This window comes from Rhamphochromis sp. 'chilingali' (assembly GCF_963969265.1).
Source record: "Rhamphochromis sp. 'chilingali' genome assembly, chromosome: 7".
NCBI lineage: Eukaryota > Metazoa > Chordata > Actinopteri > Cichliformes > Cichlidae > Rhamphochromis > Rhamphochromis sp. 'chilingali'.
In genome coordinates, this window is record NC_137934.1 from 5034099 (window position 1) to 5058842 (window position 24744).

At 41.0% G+C, this 24744-nt stretch overlaps 1 protein-coding gene across 2 annotated transcripts in view; it reads left to right on the forward strand.

Moving 5' to 3' along the window:
* Positions 1 to 24744, forward strand: part of tbc1d22a (TBC1 domain family, member 22a) — a 168468-nt gene that overhangs the window by 61719 nt on the left and 82005 nt on the right. Inside the window, exons 8-9 of one of the 2 annotated variants that reach the window (XM_080886923.1) lie at positions 2716 to 2778; positions 11743 to 11857. In XM_080886923.1, the coding sequence (XP_080743049.1) occupies positions 2716 to 2778; positions 11743 to 11857 (178 nt within the window). Of the gene's footprint in view, positions 1 to 2715; positions 2779 to 3256; positions 3323 to 11742; positions 11858 to 24744 lie in introns of both variants that reach the window. The other variant, XM_080886922.1, reaches the window with a different exon arrangement.

Sequence of the window (24744 nt, forward strand, 5' to 3'; positions counted from 1 at the left end):
GAGTCGAAAACAAAGACTTTAAAAACAATACAGTGAACAGAAAGACCCCCAAAGTAGAAACTCAGTTCAGCAAAATTAAATACCCATGTTAATCACAGTTTTGCTAAAAAGCAAAGACTTAAAATAAACTGAAGTGATCAAGAACTTTCTTCATGTTGAATCTCCGTGTCTGCATCATAGCTCCACGCGGAGAAGAACTGCCCGAGGAGCTAGAAATGCATTTATTGTGAGAATTCTCCCACATGTTAAGCATACAGGAATATCAGTGACCAACCATAAATGAGTCGAAATGAGACGGCTGCAGAAGTAATCAAAAGGTATAGCACGAGTGTCAGACTCAATTTTACTAAGGTTCACGCCAGGAAATGGGGATCACACCAAGGGTCAGGCATATGCAGTTTAATGACATGGTTTAATTTAATCCACAAAATAACATCCCACGTAATGTTGTATATCCCAAAAGTCTGTCTTACATGCAATTTGGTCCACATAAAGGCTTCAACAAAACATCTGCAAGTTTCCCAGCTGTTAGTGTTTAATGTAGCAAAATACTGCAATAAACCGCAGTCGGTAAACTTTGCAGAAATAAGACAGCTACTGAAAGTATCGGGCATAGGAAAAGACATCATATTTAATTATCCATATTTAATTTGTTTTTTGAAATATTTCTAAAGGTTTTCAACAGTCTGTTATGAGGTGGGCACCGCATCACTGTGCAGATGTATTTGCATGTAGGCAGGCCAGAATTTGAGCACCGAATGTGGGTTAAGATACATAGCTGCAAAGGGGCTCGGACCTTAAGTTTGGGCAAGTACTTCAGATTTGGCTCAGGGTTTATCCATGGAAAGAGTGTTTCTGTGGTAGCTCAGACAGTGTAAAGGACAGTTTGTAATGTCAGCCTGTTCGAACAACTTAAAAAAGAAAAGAAAAAAACCCGGTGTAGACTTTAAAAAAGAAGCACAAAGAGGAAATTTATTTTGGCTCGCGCGCGGTTCAGCAGGACCACTACAGTGAATGCATAGTCCCGACAGTGAAGCACAGAGAGCGCAGGGGTGTGATGATTTGGAGCTAGTTGAGTGCAAAAGGGAGATGACATTTATAGATGGGACCATCAATGCCTGTGAATTTAACAAAATACTGGCTGACAACATGAGCAATACTGCAGCGTGATGGCGATCCAAATCACGCTGCCAAAAGCACAAGAAGAAGGAACACTAGGAGGTTCATTTGCTTCACTGAGTTTCTACTCTGTGGCCTGCAATTATTAATATAGTAAGTCTGTGTAGTCTTTATTTTGTAAAGAGAAAGTGGGTCTACTGTTCAAGTATGTCATTAATTTTAAGTGATATCACACAGGGCTCCGCTCATTTCTGTTACATGTCATCCTTGTGTTTGTGTGTCCATCATCCATTCTGAATGTCCGTCTGTTTCGAGGTTGTTCTTTTGTCTCTTTTATATTTTTGTTTATGTTCCTTGTAACTTGCCCACTGTGTGTGTGTGTGTGTGTGTGTGTGTGTGTGTGTGTGTGTGTGTGTGTGTGCGTGCATACGGATGTCCCAGCTTGAACTGCAAACCCTTTTGATGTACTGCAGCAGTTTCATTCTTCCCCAGGAGAAAGTGATCTAAAAAAAATCTAGCTTTGGTCTTTTTTTGTTATTTTTCAAGCAAGCAGAGAAGAGTGTTGTGTGGAGATGGCATTTTGTTGGTTTATTTCTGATGCATTAAAAATATTTGGACCACTAGAGGATGAAAATACCGACCCTTCATTTACGATGGCCTTATCAATTACAAAATGTCAAATGTCAAAATACAATTTTAAAACAGTGAGCTGAATGCTACTGGAACTTACATAGAGAATTATTATATTCTCAAAGATACCACCTCGTCCTGCTTCATGGGAAATACCACAACTTCCCATTTTAAAGTGGCCTTGAATACTTTTAGCTTATTTTCTGTCATATATTCTATGAAAATGGTGCACGCTCATATTAAACATGACCAAAGCTTCCTTCCATACCTTGTTTCAACTCAGTCATTAAATCCAGGAGGATTTAGTATTGGTTTGTAGTAAGTTTTGGTGGCTCTGTGGTTAGTAGTGTGGCTTTGTTGCAGAGGGACGCATGCATCAAAATATTAACCATTTCTAAGATGGGCCGCGCTCCACATTAGATATTTTTAATGCAAATCTGTTTATTACATTAAGTAATTCTGGAAACGCACCAACAAAGAGACAAGCCAGACCTCTAAAAACGTCCTCGCTCGATGTAGAAACATCACTATATGTGGAAGTCATCCCTGTGAGCCAAATGCTCAAAATTCTTCTTATTACTGCTCTTGACTATGTATGCTATCAAGACAGAAGATGTGTAAATTATTTGGCGTCTGAGGCCCCACCCATCTTTTGCTCAAACCTTCTGTTTGTGAGGGGCAGCCACTAGCTAGAGTGGCTTGTTGAAAACAGTGGATGAACTGATACGCTATAAGACAAATAAGGATTATAAGTAATCATGCAAAGCTACCCTATACATTCCAACATATAATATAGAACTGGGTGTGAGTGTAATAACTCCACTTTATGTCCTTTGTCATTTCTTTATAACGCCTGAAAAAGTCTGAAAATGCAGTACATGTGGAGGACGTTTATATTGTGTGTGTTTGTGTTTATGTGTGTGTGTCCGTGTGTGTCTAACACATTCTCTCCCATGTTGCTGTCAGATCCACATAGACATTCCTAGGATGAGTCCTGAATCTTTGGTGCTGCAGCCAAAGGTGACAGAGGTAAGGTGGACTGGATGTGGACCCAATGCCCAGTCCCGTAACCAGCCGCGCACTCTTACAAACAGACCGGGCTATTTCAGTTGGCTTGGCTCCAGCTGCCGCCCTGCATCCGCCTGGCTCCCTTCTGATGAATCTGTCCGCCTGTCGTATCGGTCGTCTGTGGGGTAAACACTCTGAAATGGTGTAAATGTGGTCTCGTACATGCATAAACGCACACACACACGCATTGATGCAAGCACATATTATCGTAGAGGCATCTCAGCATGCAAGGGCGCTCATATGCAGTGCTGCATTCAAGACCACAGCTGCTATCCATTTCAGAAAACTGAAACCCCAGTCCGACTTCAATCAAAGACACCAATCCACTAACTGTTCCTCTCGCTATCCGTTCCTGTCACTGTCTGTAATGGCCAAATCTGTGCTAACCTGCCCGTTGCTTCAGTGTTTGTCTTTTTTTTTTCTCTCCTTCTCTCTGCAGATTCACATTGACATACCGAGAACTAATCCTCTTATTCCTCTCTTTCAACAAGCTTCTGTTCAAGAGGTGAGACCCCTCCAGCTGCACACACACCAACTCACCTAGCAGGGTTTTCCCTTTTCTACTTTTAGGCAGATTTGGTCCTGGAATCAGAGGCACTGATGATGTTGGACACCTTAAAGACAGAACATGTGAGATGGCTTACAAAGAGGGGAAAAACATGACAATAGTTAAAACGATATAGGTCGAAAAAATGGGGCACAAACTGTGAAGAGTAGTTGAGTGTTAGAGTAAAAATACCGTCTCAACTCAAGTCTCAGTATCTTGATTTATTTACTTACTTTATTTAATGTTTTTCTATCTGCCTGCGAGTGTAAAATGGGAAGACCCTTGCTTAAGCACTGCATGATTTGGCATGGGGCACATACACAGCTGCTCAAGCGAAGAACACACATGATTTTAATAATTACATGCATGGGATTAGATCCCTTTTAACTTTCACTCTGCATGGTTGGCAGTTTCATATCTTTTTGTTGTGCTTCGTTAGTTCTACTGAAGCATTTCTTATTACAGTTGGGTGCTCTGTTATGGCCGATATAAGAAGTCATTTTCTTCAAAACATCTTGAGCATTATGTTTGAAACATTGAACTATTAGTCACAGTTGTGCACATTGGACAATATGGTTAAAAGCTAGGAAAACTCATAAGCACCTTTTTTCTCATGGTGATCAGTAGAAATGCATAAACAATACTTTAAAGGCATTTGTTTCTCACACAGAGCTGCTGCGCTTTTACATATTTTATCATACGTATAAAATTAATATCAGCTGATTTCACTCAGATCGGGTTTGCTCAGTTTCTCTGTTGATGGGTAAATGCAGATTGTAGCTACTTAATATGAATCAGTATCACTTTAAGTCTACATATACTGTGTATTGGATGTTTTTTGTAATGTTCATTAAAAAAAAACAACTTTTCCAACCTGTCATTACACTCTATTAGTTCAATTCACTTGAATTGAGTTATGTTCATATAGCCACAAATCACAGCAATAGTCACCTTGAGATGCTTCCGAAGAACCTACAATAATCAATACTGATTTTACCTTAAAAAAATACAGTTTTAATTACTAGATGTGGCATGAATAAGGCACGGCGGGACCACGGAGCGACGTTCAGAGCCAACTTTATTTGATTCACGTCACACCACACCACCACCAACCCCTGAGTCCCCGTGTTTTAACACGGCGGGCGTGATTGCGGATGCCGTGCAGGTGCGTCCGCACGGCCCCGCAGACCACGCCCCACCACATACCCCCATCGCCCGATTGAGGCCGGGGAGCAATCTGGCCGAACCTACTCCCCCCCCCGCGAACTGGGGCGAGACTCGGCCCCTAAACATCGGCGCCCCAGCCCCTGACCAAGCGACGGGGAAGCGTCCGTTCTGGTGGCCGCCCGCGCATCCAGCGGCAACGGCGAAGCTGGTCCGGAGGTCGGCCGCGTAGCAAGCGGACACGGCCCCACAGGCATGGCCGTGAGCTCCTGCACACAGGCGGCTGGGCAGACGTCAGGCGCGCAGAATCGACTGGTGGCAGCGAGGCTGGACTAGCCAGCCCGCCGATCCCCGGCCTAGCGGGGCTGTCCCGCTCCTCTGCCTCCAACTCCGGCTGCACAGGCTGCCCTGGAGCAGGGACCTCCGTCTCCCCGCACAGCTGCTCCGCCACCGCCTCCGCCACTCCCGTTTGGAGCGGCTCCCCGCACTGCGCCTCCGCCCCCAGCAGGCACAGCCCCTCGCCCACCTCTGGGTGGAGCGACTCCTCTGCCTCCGGCAGGTGTAGACCCTCGCCCGCCTCGTCCTCGGCCTCCGATTGGAGCGGCTCCTCCACCGCTCCCGGCAGGAGCAGCCCTTCACCCGGCTGCTCCTCCTCCTCCGGCAGGCTCGGACCCCCGCGTGGCTCGTCCACCACCTCCGGCTGCCGAGGTGACCCACACGGCTCCTCCACCGCTTCACTGTCCTCGGGACACACTTGTGGGGGTGGCGCCCAGGCCCAGAGCAGCGCTGCCAGCTCTGCCATCTTCCCCAGGTGGCGTTCGCTCTCCTTCCGCAGCTCTTCCTGTTGGCGACGCACCTCCGCCGCCTGCTTCCGCTGGGTGGCCGCTATTTCGGCCACCCTCTCGGCCAGCTCTTTCCTTTCCTGGCTCTGGTAGGTACCCGCCATGCCGCCTCCCGGGTTTCGGCACCAATGTGGCATGAATAAGGCACGGCGGGACCACGGAGCGACGTTCAGAGCCAACTTTATTTGATTCACGTCACACCACACCACCACCAACCCCTGAGTCCCCGTGTTTTAACACGGCGGGCGTGATTGCGGATGCCGTGCAGGTGCGTCCGCACGGCCCCGCAGACCACGCCCCACCACACTAGATTTTTGGCTTACTAGGTCATTTGTATTAAATGTGTGCAGATGATTTAGTTGGCTCAGAAGTAATGTGTTAAACCCATAAGTTACACAAAGTGACAAAGTTGTCGTAACCACAAATCAGTGGTTTTTCTTGACAATAGTGATTTCACATGTAATTTAATAGTTATATCAATGAAGACATTTAAAATCTGATTGATTTGTTGTCTCCCTTCAGAATGTCACACTTCAATAAACATGAAGTGTAAAGCCAGAACAGGGTCAGGGCTGTGTGAGAAACTATAAGCCAGGTTATGGCTTGAAACCTTTAACTATCTACTCATTGTAAGTTACAGAATAACTTGAAATAATGTAAGTATGGTTAGTGGTCTTTTAGCTATGAAATTCTTGTAAGAAGTTACTCCACTGGTCTGAGGGACTATCAGTGCAGCATCCCAGTGCAACTTAACATGGACATTAACCTGATTCCATTCATTTATATTGGGTTAAGCTTATCTTATTATTCTAGTGCTTCAGGGATGGCCTGTCATGAGTAGAACCACTGGCCTGAGAAGCAGAGAAGTGAAAACACAGATAGAAAACTCCATAATGAGGTGGAGGCTAATGAGGTGCCCAGGGCTCCGAGCTGCTTTGTGTGTTTACCTGCACAAAGGTGCAAGGAAGCACGCACATACACACTCAGACATCCATACAACATAGTGGGATTTTTGCATTTAGGTGAAAATCTGGTTGATCTTCATTGAACACATGAAGTAATCAATCACAATGCAGACTAGAAAAAATTAACAGAACCTCTGTCCTAAAGCTTGGAATCACACCAAGAACAAAGTCTGTAAATTTAAAGAAAACATAAGGATCCAAAGTTAACAGCAAAATGCAAGCAGAAATCTCTAAGTTACTAAAACCTTTGTTCACGTGTCCACTTAAACAAAAACCCACCCACTAAGAATGTGTTCATGGAAAAGTAGCACAAAGGAAAACACGGATCTTCAAGAAAGAAATGATGGGTCACAATGTTTATTATTATTATTTATTTATTTTTATTTTGCAAAAGACCACTTGATGTTTCACAAGAGTCAAGTTGGCCGCAGGTCATTAAAGAGTCTAGTAATGTCTTGACTTTTGTTAAAAATAAGTCTTAGTATGTATTTAAGTGTTTGAAACTCTGTTTTCTGCATTTCAGCACCTCGTATGACTACACTGCTGAGGTCATAATATTTTTGTAACACGCTAAACTCAACTGTTGCTATAGCTGGGGAACATAAAGGGACAGTTATCAGCAGAATAACATACAAGGTTACGAGAAAAGAAATCGTGTCATGTGTAGGTTGTTTTTTTTTTGTTTTTGTTTTTTGTTGTTGTTGTATCAATCCAACTGATAGGATTGATATTTTGATTTAAAAGTCCGATATCTCAGCCGATACATTCATTCTTTCAGACACAAACATAAGCAGATTTTCCTAACATTTGTTAAGAGTAGTTTCTTATTTCCTCATTTACAATCTACCCGACAGTGCGGTGATCATCTGGTTGTTATAATTGTGGCGTTCTTAACAGGGATGTTGCCAACAGGGAAATTGCAGAGTGCCCTCTGGTGGATAAACCATGCAACATCAACACTCATATGGTTAATTAACTTTTTACCATTTTATTCATATGTGTAGTAAAAACAGTAATCATGCCAATAATATACTTTAGCAACTTATGGTTACTTATGTCCGTAAAACGTTTAAAATCCCAAATTCCCCAATGGTTATGCCTCATTTTTCTCTACCTCAGCCAAATAGCTTTGCTTTAATTATCATGGTGACTGATGCCAGAATGCTTACAAAGAGTGTATTTTCACTTTTTCACATATCTGAAGTCTGGTGCTAAACAAATTTTGAGAGGTAATTAACTTCTTCATACCTATAGGACAGACGTAGAACAATGATCTTATGCCACAATGTGCAATGTTGTGTTAAAAAATAAAACAAAACGCCAAAAATAAGTCAAAATATTTCACACCAATACCAAAACTTTTATCCACACAGTGAAACATGGTGGAGGGAGCATCATGGTTTGGGTCTGCTGTCCTGCCTCGAGATCTGGATGCTTTGCAGTCAGTAGGGGAATAATGAATTCAGAATTTTTTCAGGCTTTACTTAGTAGATAAGTAGATTAAACTTAGAAAAGAAGAAAGGTAATATCTTGGAATGGTCAAATCAAGAAGGCTGCTCAGTTATCCAAAGAAAGATGGATGCACTGAAACACTCCTGCAGGAAAAAGCGTTTCTAAAAGCCTCCTGTTGCATTTGTTTACTGCTGAAAGAGGTTGCACGAGGTGCTGCTCCTATCTGGCCTCCACTGCACGTGACTGCTAATGCAAAAATAAGATTGTGTATTTTGTTTAGTCAGACTGCTGTGACTTACATGAAGACTTATGTTAATTCCAAACTTTCTCTTGTACCTGTAAGTGAAAGAAAATGATGAGGGTTGCTGTCATTCAGGAGTGCACAGACCTATAATATGTGCAAACACTTGAATACATACGCACGTTGCCCCAGGCAGTGCCACCTCCCATTGCCCCTGTTTTGTACAGGATACATGTCGAGGCTGTAAGCAGGGAGCTTAGCGTGGAAATGAGATCAGACAAGGAGGAGGCTGGGTGCTTGTTTTCTACCAAGTATCTTATCTACAGTATGCACTATTACTTCATCTGATGTTTGTATTTTTCCTTTTACCTCCATTTCCCCTCTCCCAGATCCCATGTTTTTCTCCCTCTCATCCCCACACATCAGCTCTTCCCGCTTACGTGCTAAATAAAAGCCACCAGCATACACTGAAATATTCAAGCAGTGTGCTCCTCATATATTTTGGTATGCAACAGACTCCCAAGGCCCCCCTCCCTTTTTTTTTTTTTTATATGGTTATGCTTGCTGCGGTGCCACCTGAAAATCACCTCTGCTTCATTTCATTCACTTGTTTGTCTCTGGGGCTCCGGAGATTTAGTCAAGATGGAAGGCAGTCAACAGTCTGTTCCATTTCAGGGAGAGAGGGATATTGAAGCAATTCTGCAGTGATTTCCTAAGTGGTATCTAAAGCGTTGGAGTTTTTCTTGTTTTCAAGTACAATATTGTCTTCAGGAGATGTTGATAATCAGCAATTACAAGATTCAAATGTGTTGTGTTTTGCATACAATTTGTGATTATAGGCTAAAAGAGCAGGATTTATCACTCAGCACAGTATGAGCCTTATACCACAAGCTTTTTTAATTTTAGTCTTTGCATAACAAATAGGTATGATGTAAGCGACTCGTATAGTTATTGTAGGATATTTAATAGACTAATGTTTTGAATGTGGGACAGCCCTTTTCCCCCAAGATCTGGACAAGACACCAATGAACATTTTCTTGAGTTGACACCTTTCTTGTAACAATTTCTTTTTTATCTCTGGAGATTATCCTTATCTGGGTCTTGGGGGACTGGAGCTAATGGAATTGAACAATAGTTTTTTGACAAAGGAGACAGAAAAGCTGATTTTGTGACCCCCCCCCCCCCCCCAAAAAAAAAAAAGCCTCTATTATTAGGAGAATCTGAAGTTAAACTGGACTTCTCCAAATGAAGTTAATGTTATCTTCTCCTGGAGAAAATATTCAGTTGCAGCTGCGTTTTCTCTCGCTTTCATATACAAATGATGCCACAGACAAACATACAGAGTTTAGAGTCTTTGTCCTCACAGTAAAACGGCTGCGGACCGGGTAGTTTTTGTGTGCATGAGTTCACTCAAAGCGGTTGCCAATGTGAAATATGCATGTCGGCTTTTGAGGCTGCATGAAAGTCCCATTACCCACTCCCCTTGCTCTCACCAGCACCTCTCCTGTGTTTGATTGATGCAGCTTTGATAGGGAAAGAGGTGGTGTGAGGTGTGGAGGAGAAAGCCAGGGAGAGCTTACCATTCTCTTCCACTGTCTTAGCAATGATGGAATTACTTTAAATAAAAAGGCGAGGGTTTTGTGGAGACACTTCCCAGTAAAAACACAAACAAAAAACCCATTACCATGACCATGTTATATACCATAAAACAATGAGGTATGAGGTTATTTAGAAAGTGACAGAAACCTGACATGGTCACCAAAACATAAGGGCTTGATGGGTGCGGTACATCAAGGTGTAAGAAAAATGTGTTTCTGTCTTCGTATTTTGGAGGGAAATCCATTTGCACAACAGAAAAAAACCAAGCTAAACATCAAGCCTCTTCTAATTCACTGGGGCTGACAGTATTAAACAGCCACCCATAACAAAGATGGAAGTGTTTGCCTTGCAAAAAAAAATGTTGAAAAGAAGGGAAAGAGAAGGAGATGGAGGAGACTGACTCAAAGGGGAAGAGGAAGAGACAGAGACAAAGTGAGGAGGGAGGAGACCAACACCAGAATCAGAGAACAAAGTTCAAAGTGAGTTTTTTTTTTTAAGAACAAGAAATACAGCTGAGGAGCTAAAGACTGAGGTGTTGCTCAGTGATGATGGAGAGCCAAAGAAATGGTTCATATTAACTGTGGATGTATTGGCAGGCCGATATTATATAATTGCTAATTGTAGATGTATCGGCATTGGCAGTAGAGAAGAGGCGGTAGAAACATCCTATTGCCATTTTATGAGTTTTGATGTCACATAGTTTGTTCGCCAAAGCAGTGTTGGTGTTTTCACTGTTGACAACACGTTTGTTTTTCAATTGCCAAAAACATAACCAATTGATCTAAGCAGATTCAGGTGGACATCTCCAAGTATTGTTATTGGTATCGGCCTCAAAAATTCAGTATCGCTCAAGCTCTACGTTAAACTATGTGACTGTGTCAGCTGACTATAGTGCTATCTAACTAGCTTGGCTAATGAGGTGCATCTTTTGTCCCTTTGCTACTTAGGTTGCAAACAAAATAACTGGGGCCTTAAGCCAAACACTGCAGATGGAAATTAGCCCAAGGCTACAATCTGGCATATTTACATTTGTTAAAATGTTCATTAATATGTATTGTCCCTCTTTCTAAATAAAATCAAATCATTTAGCCAAAAACTGACCAGCTGACAGCTGAGGTTGAGTGACTTTCAGTGCACCTGAACGAGGGAGGGGCGGATGTGACTGAAAAACAGATGACAGTAATCTGCTGGGTTCCACCCCGCTCTGAACCTTGTTCTGCTGGAGGTTTCTTCCTGTTAAAAGGGAGTTTTCCCTTCCCACTGTCGCCAAAGTGCTGCTCATAGGAGGTCATATGATGGGATTTTCTCTGTATGTGTTATTGTAGGTCTACCTTGCGATATAAAGTGCCTTGAAGCGACTGTTGTTGTGATTTGGCGCTGTATAAATAAAATTGAATTGAACTGAATGCGTCTTAAAGCAGCCATCGCGTTATTGTCTTTTTCTAAATTGGACCATTAGCTACAAAATGAACATCGTTTTGTATCAGATGAGACTAGAAACTAATGATCCAGATCATAAACTCATCAGGAACGTGTCAGCCCCCCCACCCCACGCCCCTTTTGCTGGGCATTGGAAAGAATTTAGGTTGACAATTATGAGTCTGATTCACTTTTCAGAACTGGATGCTACATCCATAATTAATATGGAGTGTATGTGCATGACCGCCTGTAGATCTGCTGGATTATGCTTTTGTAAAAGAAACCAAACAAAGCCCTCTTAAAAAAGGAAAAAAATATGCTACAAGTGATCAAAAGTCCCCAGGCTACCTTTAGTTTTTCAAGAGATGGGTTTAAACAGTATTCCAAGTAGATGATCAGCTAATGTGGCAGAGTTGAAACCTGCTTCCCATGACATGAGCCCAGCTTTTCTTCTTTACCAGCTTAGCACGCCTGAAATGATTCCTATGCTTTTTTTCCACACCTCACTCGCTTTCTGACATGTATGCTTTAATGATTTAAATCTCTAATTCCAACCAGCTTAATGTCTGAAATGTTGTCAATCATTGTGTTAAAAATTTCTACAACTATGTTGTTATTAGAGTGTTGGATTGAATTTTTTTCTTCTCTTTTCATGGCGTTGGTACTCTGTCTCTGTGTATGTTTGTATGTCTTAAGATTTTTGAACGGATCCTGTTTATCTGGGCCATCCGGCATCCCGCTAGCGGCTACGTGCAAGGCATCAACGACCTGGTCACACCATTCTTCGTCGTTTTCGTCTTTGAATATATTGGTGAGTGGCAACCCCCCCCTTTGTTTTTTTCAACTTTCACTTTAAAACTCCCTAATCTTTTGTGTGATATCCTTTTGAAGTAAGGATCACTCATCTCTTTCTGCTACCCCTCTGCTGAAAGTGCCACTCTCCACAGTGCAGAGTGGCACCTTTTGTAGCTGGCGAGACTCAGGGGTTACTCGCCGGTTCATCACCACAGGTCACAGGAAATCAACCCCGGGACCCTTGAGACCGTTTCTCTTTTCACAACTCTGTGTCCAAAGAGCTCCTCCTGCACCTGTGTGCCCTCTTCTCGCCCCTCTTTTCAATCCCTCTTTCTTTTCTGCTTTCATCCAGACACACACTTGGTTACAGTTTGTGTTTCGAATGTGCTTTTAAGCTCCATCTATCAAAGCATTCTGGTTAACACTTAGGAATTAGACTGTACAGTATGTGTGTGAGAGAGCATGACACGTGTAGGCGTGTATATGTGTGTGTGTGCACACCGCGCTGTTTTTCCCAGGGCCCTCCTGCTGTGAGCGTTTAAGTTGTGCCACATTTGTGTAGATGAATGCTTTATTTTCCTTTCACACTTAACTCTTCTGACAGTATAAACACTGCTTCAGATCCTCAACATGAGAAGGGGGAAAGCAGTTGCAAGAAATTTCATTGCCGGTATAGGTGCGATATAATTTTATTTTTTATTTATTGATTTATTTTTTAAATGTTTGAACTACTTGAAAATATGACCAGATGGAACTTCTTGCATATTATTTTTTGTAGCATTTTTTCCTTTGCTGCACTGTATGTACACTGTGAATTTAACTCAAATCATCTTTATTTATATAGCACCAATTCATAACCAGAGTTGCATATAGGCGCATTATATTGTAAGGTAAAGACCCTGCAAGGATAAATCCTTGACAATTAGAGCCATTAGGACTTTGAGGACTTGGAGACATTGGGAAGGAAAAACTCCCTTTTAACAGGAAAAAGCCCCAGCAGGACCATCCTGTGGGTTTGGGTGAGGGGTAGGCAACAATTTAACAATCCATCCATTCGCTTCTGCTCATCCCTTTCAGGGTTGCGGGGGGTGCTGGAGCCTATCCCAGCTGTCATAGGGCGGGAGGCGGGGTACACCCTGGACAGGTTGCCAGTCTGTCACAGGGCTAACACACAGAGACAGACAACCATTCGCGCTCACATTCATGTGCAAATTCACACCTATGGGCAATTTGGATTATCCTCACAAACTGCATGTCTTTGGACTGTGGGAGGAAGCCGGAGTACCCGGGGGAGAGAAAGACCCCGGCCTGATGGTGGAATTGAACTCAGGACCTTCTTGCTGTGCGGCAACAGTGCTAACCACCGTGCAGCCCTTGCAATTTAACAAGTTATTGTTAAATAGCAAGAAAGTGTTGGCAGCTACAGTTGTAAAACAATACTTACTGATATGTTACAGGGAAGCTAACATAATATACAACAACAGTTTACTTCCCACCAGCACTGCAGACGTTCTTGTTGTTATTTTGATGGAAAGGGTCTTAAAATGTCCATCATATTGTAATTTTACCTGTCGTTTTAATCTTACATGATAATGAGGCAGGTTTAATAGCCTTATATTTTCAGAAAGAAAAAAACATTCTGAAAAGAGAATGTTTTTATATGTACGACGACCTTGTTAACATCCTAAGAAACACTTTTTTTTTTCCTGCAGTTTCAGCAGAGACACTAAAAGACTGCAATGATTATGCCTAAACAGGCAAATTCGAACTAAGTGGAATTAAGCTTGGTGCTTGCCTGAGCGTAATGAAATGCATCAAGGGAGGTTGCTGCAGAGGTCATATTTTTTTCCTGTTTTCCATCTCTTCTTCAGACAGAGAACTTTCCATATCCGATTAGATTTTACTCTGAAGGCTGAACCCTGCTCCTATAGTGGATACTAAAATTGCTTCCTTTCAGCTGTAGTCAGGGGGACATTTCTCCCCAGGAAGAGTGCTCAAAAATCTCTTTAATTTGGATTTTCCGATCCTGAATGCACTTCCTTTGCTGAGAGGAAATCCTGCAGCATGCACTCCCTCTGGACGAGAGAGAAGCTCCACATATTACCTTGTAGTGGTCACAGATTTACTGTGTTTTAAAAGTATTTGGTTAACCTGAAATCTGCTATAGACAGCATAATTTACAGTTTACAGTATAAGATCTTTGATATCACCATCATGGAGGGTTCCTTTCATCAAGTGAGCTCCTCCTTGGGTTGCAGAAATATGTTGCTCGTACCTTCTTTATGTTGAATGTGGCGATGTTAAATGAATCGATTAGAGTTGCAACATGATTTTTGTGAGATTAATTGTGAGTGAATTCAAGAAAATCCATCTACATTTAGAGCATTTGACAGTATTCACGAGGAATGATGCTTTATTTTACATTTCCCATTCATTTTCTGCAATTTACCAACCAACCACTTTATTAGATAAAGCTCGCCATTTCTGGCTTGCACCCCTGCTCGAAACATTTTGGGTCCATATTGGCAAACCTGCTATGCCACCACATCCCAAAGATGTTCTGTTGGATTGAGATCTGGTGACTGAGGAGACCACTTGAGTACAGTGAACTCATTGTAATGATCAAGAAAGCAGTTTGAGATCATTTGAGCTTTTTGACATGGTGTTTTATCCTTTTGGCAGCAGCCATTAGATGATGGGTACACTGTGTTCATAAAGGGATGCACACGATCGTCACTCAGTACTCAGGCTAGACTAAGCTCTGTGGCGTTGAGAGCTGGGACTAAGGGATCTACAATGTGCCAATGAAATATGACTATCAGCCTGAACAATTAATACAAGGCATGATTGATCCATGCTTTCATGTTGTTTACATCAAATATTGTCGCTACCATCTGAATTTTGCAGGAGAAAACAAGAATCATTAGGATAGAAGCATTTTTCCAATCATTTGTTGTCAAATTTTGGTGAGCCTACATGAACTGTAATCCTCAGCCTGTGGTGTGGTCTTCTGTGTTGTGCATGCAGAGATGCTCACTGTTGCCTTCGTGTCAGTTTAAAGCAATCTGGCCATTGTCCTCTGACATGGACAAGGCCCGAAGAATTGCTGCTCGCTCTCTTTGTTGGAACATTCTCTGTATAAATTCAATTGATGATTCTTTGGGAAAATCCCTTTAGATAATCAGTTTCTGAACGGCATGGCTGTTGGTGCCAGGTGGTTTGGTGTGAGTATTTCAAAATTACTTAAGTCACCTTTCTTCCTCATTCTGCAGCTCTTTTTATTCAAGCTGAACATTCTGAATTTAAAACAGATGTTTTGCACACACATCAGGTGAACAGAACATGGGAGAGGAAAGAAAAAAGAGGATAAGCCACCTTCAACCACCTGCTGAGAGTTTTGAGTTGTTTTTTTTCTTTATTGAGAAACGTGACCAATTTTTAAAAAAACATTTTACCTCCTTTTCTTTTGTGTTCTTGTTTGTTTTACATTTATAATAAGCTCTACGTACTAGTTTGTCGAGAGACTCCTACAAAGAGAAATCCTTCCCCTTATGTGTGCAGTTCTTGCTGCTTCCTAGAATCCATACATCCCACAAAAATAGGTTAGTTTAAGTTCTCTGTGCTATGTTTTGGCTCATCTTTGAAGCTATGCAACATAGAGCTACTGTTGAAACCACAGTAAGTCACACACCATGCACACTGTGACCCTGCTGGGAGCCTTAAGAGGTTGGACCCAATTGCTTCTGTGTACTACTTTGGACACAACACTACACACAGCAAATTTACTGTCATTTTAAAATCTGCTAGAAGCACCATTTTTAACAAATGTAACAACAATATAACAACTTCCAGTGCTGGAGTGCGTCTGGTGCTTTTACTACAACCTCCAAAATGACACGGACGTTGAAGTCACATATCTATAAAGCATAAGCGTCATTAAGATAAAGCTTTATTGCTATATTGAAGCTGAAAACAGTTGAGATATCTCACAAATAAGAATTTTTTAGAAGAACTCACTATGAAACTGCATCTACATATTTGCCATCCCTTCTTACGGCTTGTGCCAATGATGTTATGCAAATGAGCTACTTTCTTTGACGTAGCCTCTCTTCTCTTTTACTTTTTCCACTGTTCTTTATAAAGTTTTTCACCTGTTTTTTGTTTGTTTCCTCTACCTTCTCTTTTGCTGTCATTTTCTTCTTCTTTATTCCTCTATCCCTACTTCTTTCTGCATGTTTTTCCTCTCTCCTCTTCTCTTTGGGCAATTCAGACTGTTGTCAGATCTTCAAAGCATCACCCCATGCTTTGTTCCTGTGTATCTCCATGCACTGATGAGCCTTGAATAACATACACAGCCAACAAACCTTCAAACGTGCCTGGCTGGCATCTTACATGATGGGTTGATGCGCTGTGTTGTTGTTGTTAGGTGCTCTTGTTTTCTGACGCAGAGAGAGGGAGAGGGATAGACAAAGAAGAGAGAGGTTTGGCTCTTTCATGCAGTGGGCCTAATTTTGCTCCTTTGTGAAGGGGTAGAAAGTGAGATTCTCTCATGCTGTCTGTGCTCTTGCACTCTCTGGCTGTCGTCTCCTTTTGCCATCTCTTCTTCTGTTTTCTTTTATGCTGCTTTACCCCTTCCCCCCCCTCTCTCTCTCCGTCCTTTCCATGTAATTGAAGTCATGAATTCATGCTGAAGGCAGAAATGTCCTTCTCTTAAGTTGTAATTATTTTGTATTATTTATTATTAACAATATTTTATGTACAAATAATTAATTGACATTTATATGAACTTATAAGGAAAGCTTGCTTTTTCTTAAAAATTAGAGCAAATACACATTTAATCTTCAAGAAACGTTGGCTTTTGTGTTGTTTCCTGTGGACTTTTTCAGTTAACTAATCTCTAGAAAACATCCATTCGCTTCCGCTTATCCTTTTCAGGGTCGCGGGGGGTGCTGGAGCCTATCCCAGCTGTCATAGGGCGGCAACAGTGCTAACCACCGTGCTGCCCTTTTTTATGCTGCCCGTCATATTTATTTGCTTTGATTATTTCTTTTTCAGTTTTATTTTGTATTAAATGTTGGCTTTGATTCAGAGCATAATATATTGGGGGCTAGTCCGGGATGTAAACTCAATGTTCCACTGGGCAGACATAACTTCCTGCAGCAATATATCAACGTGCTGAAATGTTTAACTAATCTTTCATGTTTCACTTGCCCTTCCATTCAAAAGATAGGTTTTAAAAATATTGCCATAAGTTAAGTAACAGTGTCACAGGTTGCTAGATTTCAGTTTAAACATCGCAGACTAAGTGCAGCTGGTAAGCATGTTCGAATCTCGTTTAATCCCAGTGCTAACCACCGTGCCACCGTGGTTAGCACAAGCATTTTCGGGCAGAAAAAATAAGTCAGTGACCACAACTGTGATCAGTTAAACAATTTTAAGTTCAGAAATGATACCCATTTTGTTTCATGTCTGTCCCACAATCATTGTATAATTGTAGAAGACATTTATTCTGCACAGCACTCCTTACATTTTCTGACCACCTGGGTTTGTACTTTGGCTCAGTTGTGCAGCAGAGTGCTGCATTTATCCAGTGACTGTTCCCGACGAGGATTTTGCAGTAACAACAGCTTAACGTATGTGTTTTTTATGTGTCTGCATTATCCAATGTACGCCGAAAAGCTCTGTCCGTTTATGACTCCCGTCTGTTTAAGTGGCACAGTGCTGGTCGTTTGGCAGTTTTGATTATGGTATGATGGCCTAATTAGTACGAATAAAAGCTGTAAACAGAATGTGGAGTACACTGAAAAAGTCACTTTGATCATCTTGAAGCAAAATGCCAGTGTGGACTACTTTTTCCTTTGCACTCACACTAGTGCACACAGAGTTTTCGCTCTAAAAACCCTGAAATCTTCATCAGATTGAATTTTCGAATCCTTACTCCAAATGTGTTTGTCTGCGTCTCGACCGTTTAAAGCCTTGAGTGAGTTTGAGTGACAGCCAGTATCTGCAAATGTGAGTCAGTTCACCGATGGGGGCGTAATTAAGACTTTGACCTGTTTCGAGCTGCATAATCTGTCCTCTAAACAAGTCTTTTAGAGGTGTTCTCTTTCTTGTTTTCACATCATTTTATTGCCATTGTCTTTTTCTGTCTTTCTCTGGAATGTCTTCTTTGATTGCTGCCACAGTGTAGGTAGGCTACTGGGCAAAAACCCACAGTGATAGGATGAGGTGAGCAAAAAAAGACCAACATTACACCCTGTACCACTCACACAATGCCCCCACATATGTTTGTTTAGTTAGTTTATCTTCCTTTTGTTCTACTTTCTCTTTGTTTTTCAGTTTAGCTCATTCTCGTTTGTATTTTTTGTATTTTTTTTTGTTTTGTTTTTGTGTCTCCAGTCACACATCTGCCTTGGTCTGGCACTGCAGTGCTTGTTCATCTGCCATACACTCTATTTACCTTTTGATGATGCAATGCGGAGTGATGGCTCCACTTCTTAACCACTCCAACTTCGCAGCACTCCTCCCTTTCTTCGTGTCACCGACTTTCATTAACACCTGCCTGTTAATCCAAATTGAAAAGTTCCAATTGTTACATTATTGATGCAGTGGGAGGGGAAAAAAACACACTTAAGTTGTTTTGTATTGGACTGTTAGAAGATCCCCCTTTTCAATCAAAGAAATTGATCTGGAATGTCTATAGTGTCTCCTTCTCCGAGCATTACTTTGCTTTTGGCTTTTCCATTTGCTCTGGAGTAGCACCTCTCCCATTTGCCGACTATAAAAGCTATCTAATTAAGGCCAGGATGGGCCATGACAGGAGCAAGGAGCTCGACCGGTCCTCTTCTAATGAGCAGAGGCTATGATTGACCAGTGGATCCATAATGTATTCTGCCTGCCAATATCTAAGTATGGATTTTCTCTGAAGAAATATGAGAACAAGAAAGCAACGTGGAGACAGAAAACGGTAGAGTGTTTTAAAATTCTGGGAGGTGAGGATTTGACAACTGTGAGTGAAAAGGAAGCAGAACTAGAATAGAGGCAAAGTGGTAGAAAATAACAGCAGCCTGAGTGTCTTGGCAGGCTTAAGAGTAAGAAAGAGTGAGGACATGGAGAATGACAGAGAGGGATGAACAACAGAACAAGAAAACAAGATTTTCATAAAGGGAAAAATCACCGACTGAGAAAGTGCCCCCATGCTGTCAGGAAGCAGCCGAGCCGGGCAGTCCTTCCTTGTATCAACAGAGATGAATGGCCTGGTGTACCCCATCACCATTCTCTGCTTTGAAGCTGTACTTGTCATAGCAGGCACAAAATGGCAAGCAAGTGCTTTACACTTGCAAGGAATTCACGAAGAATTCAGCTATTAGCTCTGTACTGAGTATTCATTGTATGCTTGTATACAGCAGCTTTCACTGAACAATTTACACATTTATATGGAATTTATGGATTATGGAATTTTATATACATATACATTATATGAAAACAAAAAAATGGATGCACCTTTTGGTTTTAAAACTAAAACCCTTAAGTTTACATTCTTTTTAATGGCCACCACTGGGCACATCCTTTAGTTCCAGAAATAGGGTTGATTATATAGAAGTCTATGAAATATGAGCCTTATGCTTGTTTTTCATTGACTCTTACTAAACTCATTAGTAGATAATTTCTAAACACTTTATTAATGGGTCTTAATGACTAGTTTCAATTCATGTTGAAAATGACATGGTATAACTGTGCAGTGTCCAAGCAGAAGACTGGTCCAACACGTAAAAGCTTAAAGCGGAATTCTTGGAGGAACCACTTGAGGGTCGCTTCAAAAGAAGTCAACTGCCATAAACTCAAAATGCTTCCTGTTTTAGAATAAGAAAGGTTTAGATCCTAGAGAATTTTTTTACATTTTTCAGTTGTGATGGGTGAGGCTACTTGGATTGACAAAGGATGAGGAAATTTAAGTACCTGCACTGGAGATCTTGACTGTGTTTGTGGTGTTGGAGCATTTTTAATGGAATTATCTGAAATAAAGAAGTTTGGATCTCATTTTTTTTTTAGGGAAATCCTTGTGTTTTATTGGCAATTAGCCACTTAGCACATGTAGAAAACAACAACATGTTTATATACAGTGTACTCAGGGAGATCTAGTCTGTGTTTGTGATCTCCAACATCAGATGTGATATAAATATTAATTTAATAGATGTCTTTCTTTCATCAGAACGACAGCCTACAAGGTCACTGTTTGTTCAGTGAAAGTGTAAACGTAACTAGTTAGAGAAGGTTTCCTATTTTGAGCTGCTGACTGCCACAGTTTTGCCTGCTGAAGTGACAGCTACTGGAAGCAGATGTTATCAGCTATCGCCCAGTACAGGTAATTGAAGTTTTTTTTTTCCAAATGACAAATTGACACTGTGCTTGGTTAATTTGCTCTTGGAGCTATCACCTCTTACAATGCAATTTTAAAAAAAGAAGCAGAACTTTTACAGTTTTTTTTTCTAGTTTTGTTTTGCAGAAGAAAGTTGTTTCAGTTCTGACATTAAAGATGCCCTTTCACCATTTTGTACATTGTTGTCCTTGTAGAAGTAGGATGGTGCACTTTAGAGAGCGTTGGCCCTTGAAGAAATGAATGGTGAAGACAGACCGAAAATGTTCCAAGTTGAGCATATTTTAATATTTGAATACATTTTATTGCAACAGAAGCTGGAGCTCTTCTCCAAATGGCAATGTGAATTACTTAAGATAAAGGGTTAGAGAGAGAATGCGCAGACATTTACACAGCACAGATGATGATGATCACTTAGAGAGGACCAATGAGAAGTAAATGGACAGGAGGAGGGGGAATATGCTTGTATACTAAAGGACCTGCTGAGGTGTGTACGAGTGTTTTTAACAGCTTTTTTTTTGAAGAAATAAAGATTACTCAGATCCCTAGATACACACTTTATTCTGAGAAGCTACTTCAAGCTCAAAGCATCAAGCAAATGGAGAGAAATGTGTGCTTTACTCCACAATATACTGTTTATGACTTTTTATGCAGAGCAGCTGGTGTCTGCTGGTGGGACATTACTGAATTATATACTGAATATTTAGTCTGATCGTTTTATGTCAGCCATATTTTCTTTGACATTTGGCATTGCTTTATGATGTGAATAAAGTTCCCATTAGGGCTGCCACAAACTATTATTTTGATAGTCGACTAGTCACCGATTATTTTTGCGATTAGTCGACTAATCAGATCATTCATCCACTGGACGTAAAACTGTACAGCTTATTGCACCAGCAGCATCTGCTCTTATATAACTATTATTAGCTTACAGCTTTAAGTGTTTAAGGTGCTAACTAAAAATAAAGACAAGATGATAGTTTATAAAATTTTAATGACATTTGCAGATTATTTCGGTGAAGTTTAATAAACTCCTTGCTATCTAAAATATAACAGGACACCGGAGTATATTCTCCAGCATCTCACATTTCTGCTTGACATTTATTCAGCTGTGTAAAAACTATAACTTTAATCTCAGCCAAACCGATTTACTCAGGAACAAATAAAATACTAAAAAAACAAAAACAAAACAAAAAAACAATATCATTTTTAAGTTATCTAAGTGACTTATATATCATGTTCAACCTGAGTAGCGGTGTTCTCACGGCTCTAGTGAGCCTTGCCCCCGGCTAGCTATCGAGCTAGTGGGTAACAGACGTCTCCAAAAACGTCGGAGCGCTTTTGAAAATATGTGGTGTCTTGATAAACTGAACAGATGTTTGAGGTTTACACAGCTACATTCTCGCCTGAAAATCTGTTAAACGTTTATTTTGTGACCCAGAAAGAATAATAAGAGTAATATTAAAACTAACTAGCTGCCGCCATTGTTGGAAACTGAGCTGGGCCGCGCTATGAATTCTGGGACACAGCTTCTTCTTCTTCGGGGTTTAACGGCAGCTGGCATCCTTGTACATGCAGTGCTGCCATCTTCTGTTTCAGGCCGTTATTACACTCTTAAATCCTACTACTCATTGATGTGTCTTTTGTGATCTTACAAAGCTTCAAACAATGCGTCGACTATTAAATAAGTCGTCGACAATCGTCGACGTAATCGTGACTAGTCGACTAATCGTGGCAGCCCTAGTTCCCATAAACACAAAGGATAAAAAGGGAGAAAAGCGAGAGATTAACCTGCAACATGCCTTATTTCGCATTGTGTTTTCTGTGGTTTGCCATAGTGCCAGCAAACTGCAGCTTTCACCAGGCGAAGAAAAGTAGTGTTTCGCATTCAGCAGCTTAGCTCTTGGCTCAAGGTTGGGGTAGCACAGCAAATTATCCGCAAGCTAAATGCTTCTAATGAACAAGTGGGTTATTATTAAAAGTATATTATATACTGAGCTCTGCTGTCCATATGTGGCTGGAAACCCTATACAGCCTGAGCCCTACCACTGTGGAGGGTGTGTGTGTGCACGCAGATAGACTGCCTAGGTGGAGCACTCAGGGACAAAGCTGGGAAGATGGAAACATACTGTCAGTCAGCTGTGATAAAACGCCTGCAGGCATGTAAGGCCTCACACAAACACAGAGCACAGACTGACAAGGTGAGCTGGCTTAATTACAAACCCACACAGCACTGCACATATAAGAGCTTGTCTGACTGGAAGGAAACTTAAACTGAATCAAGCAAGTAATTATGTCTGAAAATGAGCATATCTTCTTTCCAGAGTGATATTGAGATGTTATGTTGTCTTTGAATTACAAGGCTGGTAGTATTTACTGTTGATTTTGCTAAGCGGTTCCTTTCTGGCCTTTTCAGCCTGATCTCGCATCTCATTCATGTGTTTGTCCTTCTGCTTCTTCACATCTTCCCTCGTATCTTTTCTCTGATCTGTTATTTGTGGATGTAGCTTTAGCCGTGACACAGTGTACCCGGCCATGCTGTGCTGCACAGTGTTTATATAATTAATGGCTCAACATGTGCAGTCATAGAAGTAAAGTGCCAGTTTAGAGGATTTGTTCAGTTGTCACCAGTTTTGTCACTCGCTTGTGTGGCCATGAGTCATTTGTATTTAGTGCTGCAGCAGTTCGTTTTGTCAGAGTACGAATTTGCACAAATTAGATAATTATTAGTTTTCATTAGAGGGCCAAATGCTGATCGCTGCTTCTTTGGATGCAATATGAATATACTGTCACCAAATAGTTTATATTCCTGTTAAGAATCTAGTTAAATACAAGTTCACCTTTTTGCTTGTTTTTCTTTTCCCTATTTAATTAGAAAGAAAACGTCCGAAATACACATTTACAGGTGCATCTTAAAAAGTTTTTGTTATTCAAAAGTCTTAGTTTATCCTTTGGAATATGATTATTTTATATTCTGCATTCATTACATGTGAAGAGAAATATTCAAGTCTTTTTTTTATTTTCATTTTGATAATTGTGGCTTATAAATCACAGAAATCCAGTATCTAATATGAATCAACAAAGGATTTACAGCACGGGAATATCTTTCTTCTGAAGTGTGTGTTTATTTATACACGCGTTACTGTTTTTGAGGCTGCTTTAGTGTCACAGATGTGACCATTAGCATTGTGGAGGTTGCTTTGTTAGTGGCTCTTCAGCTCATCTTTTTTGGTCAAGTGTTTCTCATCTTCTTTGTTACAGTACCTTACAAATACTCAGTGGGATTAAGACTGGATGAACGTAGCTACCCATTCGGCCAAAACCGTGACATCGTTATCAAACCATTTGGTGGCAGTTTTGGCTGCTCACAGTGTCCTGGTGGAAAAGGAACTCAGAATCTCTAAAAAGCTTTTCTGCAGCTGACCACCCAAACTAGCAAATGACATGGCACCTGAGTCATCACAGACTGCAGAGACTTGAGACTTTCATTCTATTCAATTTCAATTCGATTTTATTTATGTAGCACCAAACAAAAGTTTCCTCAGGGCGCTTTATATTTTAAGTTAAAGACCCTGCTATAATAGAGAGAAAATGGAGAAAGCCCCATCAATTAAATGAGACCGTTATGAGCAAGTGTTTTGGTGACAGTGGGAAGGAAAAACTCAATTTTAACAGGAAAAAACCTCCAGAACCAGGCTCAGAGAGGGGCAGTCATCTACCGCAACCGGTTGGGGGGGAGGACGAAAGGACAAAAGACATGCTGTGCCTCTCCACTCTTCAGACTCTAGGACCTTGATTTGCAAAAGAAGAACAAACTTTTGTTTTATCTGAAAAGAGGACATAGGAGAACTGATCAGCAGTCCAATTTTTTTCTCCACAGCCTAAGTAAGGTGCCCTTGACAGTGTCTGCTTCACAATTAACTTGATCTTTTTGACTGTAACAGTTGTAGCCCTTTTCCTAATGCATGGTGGCTCTTGACTGACACCAGCCTCAGTCTACTTCTTGTGAAGTTCTGTGAAAGCCTTGATCAAAGTTGCCTGACAAGCTTCCTAAGGCTTCGGCCATTCCTGTGTGTTTTACACCTTTTTACTTGCACAATTTCCCCCCCCCCCCCCAAGTCAACTTTCCATTAATATGGTTTCATACAGCACTCTGTGAGCAGCCAGCCTTTTCAGCAGTGACCTTCTGTGACTTACCCTCCTCCTGGAGGGCGTCATCTAGACAACTGTCAAGTCAGCAGTCTTCTCTGGGTATGTGGTTACATCTACTTTATTACCCCGGGCAATACACAGTATTTATATTGTCTGAATAGTAATTTACTCAAACTATGCATTAAATATTTTAATAATTTGGGATTTTTTTTAATTCAACATTGATTTTTGATGATCATAAACTTGTATTTGGCAAAATGGGGAAAAAGAAAGCTTGAAGTATTTCAGTTTATTATTGATGAATGTATGAAAGCTCGTCTTGTTGGAAAAAAGTTTCACTTTTTACTCTCTCTAAATATGTTTTTTGAGATGCA